Below are 8,218 nucleotides of genomic sequence, written 5' to 3' on the forward strand. Positions count from 1 at the left end.
AGAACCATCCATTTTACTGTTGTTCTACGCATCCTTCGATATGTCAAGGGAACTTTGGGACATGGTCTTCAGTTTTCTTCTCAATCTTCTCTTGTGTTGTCTGGCTATTCTGATGCAAATTGGGCTGGAGACCCCACTGATCGACGATCTACCACATGTTACTGTTTCTACTTAGGCGATTCTCTCATTTCATGGCGTAGTATGAAACAAAGTGTTGTCTTTCATTCCAGTACTGAATCAGAATATCGTGCTTTTGCTGATGCTACCGCTGAACTCCTATGGCTTCGTTGGCTCCTTTCTGATATGGGTGCCCCTCAACAGGATCCCACTCTCCTTCATTGTGACAATCGTAGTGCCATTCAGATTGCTCACAATGATGTCTTTCATGAACGTACAAAGCACATAAAAAATGACTGTCACTTTGTTCGTCATCATCTCTTGAGCAACACCCTCCTTTACGATTTGTTTTCACTACTGAGCAACCAGGAGATATCTTCACAAAAGCCTTACCACCTAGTCGCTTCAGTCAGTTACTTACCAAACTCAAGCTGACCACCATTCTACCATCTTGAGTTTGAGGGAGGGTAATGTAAATTCTTCAATTTAGGCTTAATCACATTTGTTACTTTATTTATGTTGTATATATTGCTTATTTATCCCTCGGTTATTCGAATGTAAAATATACCATAAATCTTAATCAATAAAATATTGATACGATTTTGGTATTACACCAATTCAAATTAAATTTTATTATTTTATCTAAAAGTTGAAAATTTAAATTTTCTGGTCAGCTGGAATTTTGATTTGAGTTATTTGGATGGTGACTTCGACAAACCTATTCATCCAAAATATCTCTAAGCCAAACAAATCCAACCCATTTAGAGTTACTATTATGATCTTGATTTTGGTTGGTTACGGACTTGGCGTTCCGAGTAATTACAGGCTGCCATTTGACTCTAATCTGCTCTGTTAATCAGAGTCCCCCAGTTTCACGTTTCCCTCTATTCACCGCCATTTCTTTTCTCTCCTCCGATTCCCTTCTCAACATTCTCCTCAACCTTATCAATGGCGGAATATCAGATGCTTGACGATGTCGACGCCGACGCATTCCTCTGCTGTGTCTGCTTGTCAGCTCCCTCTCTCCCTCTCTCTTGTTTTACCTTCATTTTTGGAATCAAAATACGCCTTGGAATGATTTTTTGTTCGATGTTTGTATATATCTATGTGGGTTTCTTGTTTTGTTCTGATGGTTTATTGTTGAGGTTAGGAATTTGAACAATCAATTATTTTCAATGGCAAAGCTAATGATTTCTTGTTCTGGGTCATCTTCGATTCGCGATGTGCTTATATGTTAATAGCTATGCCGTGTATTTTACATGTTCGGTCTATACTTTCTTAAGAAGAGGCGAGGCTTTCAGGAAGGCTATCATTATTAAACGTTATTTCTCAAAATCCCATTTTGGGATGCCTAGTATTTTTCTATTTGCGTGAATTGCCCTATTCCTCGTTTGGCCCGAAAGTCACCTAGGTGGGTTGGTAAATAATAGAATTGGATAAAAAGGACTCGTTTCATTTTGTCAAAGCATTGTTGTCATCTATTGGATCCAAAGTGAACACTCGATGTAAACTTTTGAGTTGGGGTTGACTGGTTTTTAGCTATTCTTTCAAGAACCAGATGTGGCGTCCCACTCTAACTGATTCGGAAGCTCGAACCTACCCTAAGATTTAGACACTGAGAGACATCAAGGACTTTTTTGTTTTCTTATTAAGCTCACTCAATTGTTTGCATGCTCATTTGAAGTCATTGTAAAGTTTAGAAACAGTTGGCTTGATGTTAACTATTCTTTGGCTGAGGGATACATAGTAGAGTGGGACATTGCATTTGGAATTTGTTCATGTTCAATACTATGATAAATTGTAACCATCATAGGTTAGCTTAGTGGTAAAAAGGGAGACATAGTTTCAATAACTAACTTAGAGGTTATAGCTTCAATCCATGATGGTCATCTACCCAGAATTAATTTCTATGAGCTTTCTTGACATCCAAATGTTGTAGTGTCAGACGGTTATCCCACGCGAGATTAGTTGAGGTGCGTAAGCTGGCCCAAACACTCACATATATATAAGAAAATATACTAGCATAAATTGTAGGAATGACTTCAAATAACTAAAGAATGGATGGTCTATATCAATTCAGCTCTTTTCAAGATCTCAGTAATGACTTCAAACAAGCATTGACTAGTTTTCTTTTGATAAGATTTCTGCACGTATTGCCAAATAATGGAGGCCCCTTTCTATTGCATACTTTTTGTGCCTGAATTATGCCAAATAAATGTGTACATAGTAGGCAATTTCAATTTGTATAATTTATCTTCTAAGAGTCCCTTATCCAATAGGACTACAGTTCTAAACTGGGTTTTCCTAGATTTTGGAGGAAAGTTAAACTTTGAATTGACCATTACATGATCATGAGGTATTGGCTTATAGTATTATTAGAAACGAGAAACAACTGGGTGCAAGGAGGTTGTTTTATTCTGTTGTTTGTTGGTATTATTTGTCTTCACCAGTTTCTTCTTCATATGGCTAATTTAAGTTGGTTGTGAATTGCAGGGATCTTCTCTACAAGCCTATAGTGCTCCGTGAGTATAATTAGATGTTGACCATACATTTTTTTGAGAGGTGTCATCCTTTTGTTAATTTTTAGTTTCTTCTATTCCAGCTTGTGGTCATATTTCATGTTTTTGGTGCGTGCACAAATGCATGAATGGCTTTCGTGAGTCCCACTGTCCAATTTGTAGACGTTCATATTATCACTTTCCTACCATCTGTGAGATTCTTCACCAATTGATCCTGAAGATTTATCCCGCATCCTATAAGAGAAGGGAAAGTCAAATTCTAGGTGAGCTTTCTAGTGGATGCTGTTATCACTAATGTGCTAATGTCTGCAACGGCTGCAATCATGGCTGTTAAAAACAATATTATATGACTGAGGTGTAATGGTTTTAGCTTTGAATCTGTTAAGTGTCTACTCCACCTGCAGTCAGTAAAACCCAACGAAAAGTAGAGCAAAGAACAGGGAAAGTCGATCCCTGTTATGATGATGTATTTAAATGCCAATGAGATCAAAGTTGCAAAGCCAGAATAACACAAAGAACTGGCTTGAAAATGGGCTTATCTATTTAATGTACAAGGGAACACATCTTTTTGAGCCGCTTATCTATCTAGTGTACCTGTTTTTTATATTTTCTTGACAAGACTGCTAGTGCCCTTGCTGTATTCCTTGATTAATTTAATAATTTGTAAGATTTATCTTGTCTTCCATCTTTCAGATTATTTATTTTTTGCTTAATTCTTTTTATCAATGATAATAATGTTTCATAATGAAAAAACTAATTAGAATGCAGAATGCTAATGATCCATTACTTTTTGCGTTTGATATTAAATATTAATTGTGTTAAAATACACATAAATCTCAAACATATTGTTTAATTGATGGAACTGTATTCATGAAAATGATATTTTCTTAATGTCGGTTCAACAAATGAGTAGTCATTCATTGTCTATTTTCTTCAAATTTTTTGGTAGAGTTATTTTAACCTTGTCACCATTTAAATGATTTTCATTTTCAGAGGTGGAAAAGAAAATTGGATTTTTCTCTCCACAATTTGATTCCCTTGCTTGTGGCTCCCAAGCTGGTATGAAAGTGGAACACTTAGAAGATTCTGCTAATGGCGAGCTGAACACAAATACCAAAAATGATGACGCTGTTGCTGAATTAATATTAGAAGAAAATTCTGACGTTGTTAGTTCTACTTCTGTTGTAAGCCTCAATTCTCTTCAAGATCCTTGTGCTCAAAAGACTCAAAATCAGGAGAAAATTTCAGTTGCTGATGTGCTATGTCAAGCTTGCACCCAATTGCTCTTCCGACCTGTGGTTATGAACTGTGGCCATGGTATATATTCTTTTTTTTCATCCCTGTGTGAGCTCGCATTCTATTTTACCTTCAGTTATGTAGTAAAAGTATTTGTTTAAGTATCGGTTTATTTCATTTTTCAACTTTACTACCATTCCCAAAATATGTTGACTTCAATGCCATAAATTAAAAGGTTTCAATATAACTTATTTTCTTATGTTTATAGTATTTTGTGAGAGTTGTATCAACTCACAAGTTGAGACACTTGAGTGCCAAGTTTGTCAGTCGCTGCAACCAAGGGGATTTCGAAATGTGTGTTTGGAGCTTGATCAGTTTTTGAAGGAAAAATTTCCTGAAGAATATAGCATCCGCAGAGACTCAGTTCAACTTAAACTAGCCAACAGTATGAAGCATGACAATCCAACTTCCTGTATGTTTGTTTACACTTGCTTAAATAATCGTTTTTAATATTGTTGCATTTGTGTTATTGGATTAATCTATTTTGTTGCTTTTAGTTCTTGGTATTTGTTACATTCTTCTTCTTTTTTTCTTAATTTCTAGTTCACGTATTTATTGCACTTTTGTTTGTGCGGACGAAGGTAGTTTAGCTGTCCAAACTATGTAATTGTTAGAGGTTGTAGGAAAATTTCTTTGTGAATGATTTTGAATGATCGTATCCATTTATTTCTGGTATTTCTACATCATCTTTGAAGTGATGGAATGATTCATTCAAAATGGAAAATGTACTTATAATGCTTTTTAAAACATTATTTCTGGTATTTCTACATCATCTCCGAAAACCCGCATCATATTATCAAAATTTACTAATGTTTTTAGGTCCATTTATCTGATAGCAGGGCTGTTCTACTACCATCCATGCTCTATTCATTTCTTTCGTATTGGTAATTTCAGGAAAACAAGATATTGTACACATGTAGGAATTTTGAAATAATTGTGTTATTTACAATTGTATTCTTCAATCCTTTTGGTAAGGGTAGAAATGTACTTATAATACTTGATGGCGTACTGTTGCTCTACAATATTGTAAATGCTTCATTAACACAAACTAGTCTGTATAATATCATTTTGGTTTATTTACGTTTATTATTTGCTTCCAGGTTCCAATGAAGAGGGTAAAAAGGGAGAGTACCTGCCAAGATGGGGTGATGTTGCCTCTAAAGTGCATACTTTTATTGGCTGTGATTATTGTGGGGTAATTTCCTTATATGTTCACCATTCTTATCATGCTGTCAATGTTGTTAAAAGGCTATTTAGTGTAGCCTAGTGATAAAAGGAGATCAATAAAACCAAAGTCTTTTTTATGGATCAAAATTTATCAATACCAAAAGATAATCCATTTATTTATGGAGAATAGGAAAACAAGGTAATCCTAATCCAAATTTATGAAAAAAAGTAATCCTAAACCTAACTAATGAAGGAAATTAATCCGTATCCTAATCAATCAAGGGAACTTATCCTAATTCTAATTAATCAAGGATTGTAATCTGATAGACCTCCTATCGTTCACCAATACAGTAGAAGAGGAAAGAAGGCTAAGGATGGCACGTGCGGATGAAGGAGTCTGTTAGTAAAGAGGTCTGTTAGCAGTCTGTTAAGTAAAGAGGCAGTTAGAAGAATGGGTATAAATAGATTGTGTTTTAGGAGGGAAAGTTAGTTAAGATCTTGGTAGAGAGAGAAGTCATCTATGCACCTTTGGAAGACAAGGTAACAGAGAGAGAGTGAGGAAGACTGTAATCGAATTGAGAAATTCTCAATTTGATCTTTTCATACTATTGATTCTTGTATTCTGTTCAGACACTATTACATCAATAAAGTTCTATTGATTGAACTCAAGTTCGGGTCCCAACATAATCACTCCCAAACATGGCCTTACCTAATAAAATAGTTGCATTTCATACACCATGGACTTGGTGAATAGATATATGGAGATTTAACATAATGTCTCATATGAGGATAACCTATAACTCTTCTGCCTGAACTAAAAATTGGATCCAAATATTGAAACTAGTTTGCTGACTAGAATTTGATTACCAGGTGCTCACTTTGTTATTCTTTTGTTATACACTGCAGATGTTTCCCCTCATTGGCGACAGATACAAGTGCAAGGATTGTTTAGAGGCATCAGGTTTTGATCTCTGTGGTGACTGCTACAATACACGTTCAAAACGTCCCGGTCGGTTTAACCAGCAACATAGACCAGAACACAGGTTCCAGCTTGTACATCCTTCAATGTTTCAAAATATGACGGAGGGGTAGTGACAGAAATGTTAGAGGAAGGTTCTACAACCTTTATTATTGCTGATGGTGAAGGTTCAGATAGCTCAGATAACATAGGTGCAATTCTCGAATTTTCGAGCGATGATCGTGAGAGTGATGAGGATGATTCCGACGTGGATGGTAGAACTCAAACAAACTCCAATGACAATAGAACTGATCAAAATCACTCTGAACCCACCTAAAATGTTAAAATATCTGGAATCAAAATACAACATTGCTTCGTATGGAGTTTCCACTCTGGTTTTCGGAACACGACCTCTTTCTCTAGTGTGTGGATGATTCATAAACTGAAATTTCTATGTTTTTTTACGAGGGAAGATGATAAAAGAGGCATAAAAGACCTCACATCAATGTACATAAAAGTGTCCTCTAATCCTCTTCAAAATTCAGCTGCTTCCTCTTCCTCTTGAATTTGAACAAACAGTGGAGTCATCTGAGGTTGGTTTCTTCTTATAATTAGCTACAGCCAACTTGTAAGTATATTAATGGTGGTGGTTTATTCAAATAACATTTTCTGAGCAAACTTCGAAAATGAGCTTTCATTTTAGTTTTTAGTGTTATTGCACAAAGAGTTATTATCAGGTGATATTATTGATTATGTTTTAGATGTTTCAACTTTTATCCTTATGTATTGATTTCTTCACTCAAGTTTTCATCAACATACAAATTAGGAGAAGTATTCTATTTTTTTAGAGTAATGATGGTTAAATGTTTTATTAGAATTAAATCATAACGTGTTCTTTAAAAAGTTGGATTATGATAAAGTTATATCTTCATTCAGTTCTTTTTAGAAATTGTTACCATTATTTATGTTAATAATTTTTAATCTTAGAAATGAGAAATTGTCAGAAATAATCCCTTTTGAAGTTTCAATTTTTTCAATTAGCATATAGCTTTTTAGATCGACCTTCTCGATTTAGTTAGAATTAACTTTCCACCATATCAATTGTTTGAGGTTCTCTCAATAAAATTTTCTGTTATATTAAACCAGGTTTTTGCTTTTTAAAACATTATTAAATCTTTCCAAATCTTTTAACAAATTTTCCATCTTTTAAATTTCGTTGTATCTTTATCAAACTATATTATCAAATTTTTGTTTCTATATTGCACTTTCATTTTCTTTAATTTGGAAAATATGAAAATTTGCAAGAGATTATGTAAGATTTAGAAAGTAGATAGATTTGATCAAGAAAGCCTAAATATATAGAATGTTGGTGTTATTTTTGTATTGGATGACACCAAATATACATTCTTTTGATTCTTATACCAACTCTTACGTCTTCTTAAATTTGATCATGTAATTCTTCCCAAATCTTATTTAATCTTGCAAATCTTAAACTCAATCCTGTGTTTTGACATATTTTCAATTATCCATTAAAGTGGTTTTCATATAAATATCATTTAATAGGGAAGTTTGGTTACCAATATAGTGAGTAGGAAAAGAGTTGAGCAATATTTGGTGATTGAACGAGGGACTTGAGAGTTATCTCAACTCTCAAATTTGGGACTTCAAGAGGTTCGAATTACCTCAAACACATTTGTATTTTCATTATTGTTTGTCTTTCAATCTATTTGGATTCAATTTTCTCCAATTTGTGTAATGTTTGGCAATGTGACTTAAATTTTGAAAAAATAAAAAAGAATAGGTAAGATTTTGAACTTGGGTAGATCTTGATTCTCATCCACAAACATGAATAAGTAATTTGAAGTATATCTCATTATGTATAGTTTTATATATCAAACGTGGTAAACAAAATTTCATGAATAAGATTGATGTACTAGTAGTATATAAATGTTAACTCAAAACTCATTTATAAGTATAAAATGTTGGTGCATCCTTAGTATATCATTACTTCTTACAAATACATTTGTTTATTAGATCAATAATATATCAAAAATTTCAAATTCAATAGTTTATCAATATTCATTCAAAATGGTTTCTAACACTGTAGATTGAGCCCTAATTGAACTAATAATATAATAATGCATTAGAAAACTAATATTCT

General features: G+C 33.7%; 1 protein-coding gene across 1 annotated transcript; it reads left to right on the forward strand.

Annotated features, from left to right (window-relative positions):
• Positions 1 to 856: 856 nt before the first annotated feature.
• Positions 857 to 6,793, forward strand: LOC101203876 (E3 ubiquitin-protein ligase PRT1). Its single transcript, XM_004139587.3, has 7 exons — positions 857 to 1,127; positions 2,611 to 2,639; positions 2,720 to 2,899; positions 3,630 to 3,953; positions 4,141 to 4,344; positions 5,033 to 5,127; positions 6,006 to 6,793. The coding sequence occupies exons 1-7, from the start codon at positions 1,066 to 1,068 to the stop codon at positions 6,189 to 6,191; spliced, it is 1,080 nt and encodes a 359-aa protein (XP_004139635.1). The 5' UTR covers positions 857 to 1,065; the 3' UTR covers positions 6,192 to 6,793.
• The last annotated feature ends 1,425 nt before the right edge of the window (positions 6,794 to 8,218 follow it).

The sequence above is a fragment of the Cucumis sativus genome, chromosome 7, assembly GCF_000004075.3.
Source record: "Cucumis sativus cultivar 9930 chromosome 7, Cucumber_9930_V3, whole genome shotgun sequence".
NCBI lineage: Eukaryota > Viridiplantae > Streptophyta > Magnoliopsida > Cucurbitales > Cucurbitaceae > Cucumis > Cucumis sativus.

Coding starts and splice junctions, on each gene's coding strand:
- LOC101203876 (XM_004139587.3), top strand. CDS start 1,066: ATGGCGGAATATCAGATGCTTGACGATGTCGACGCCGACGCATTCCTC. Junction 2,640..2,719: donor CTACAAGCCTATAGTGCTCC/GTGAGTATAATT, acceptor CTTCTATTCCAG/CTTGTGGTCATATTTCATGT. Junction 2,900..3,629: donor AAGGGAAAGTCAAATTCTAG/GTGAGCTTTCTA, acceptor TTTCATTTTCAG/AGGTGGAAAAGAAAATTGGA.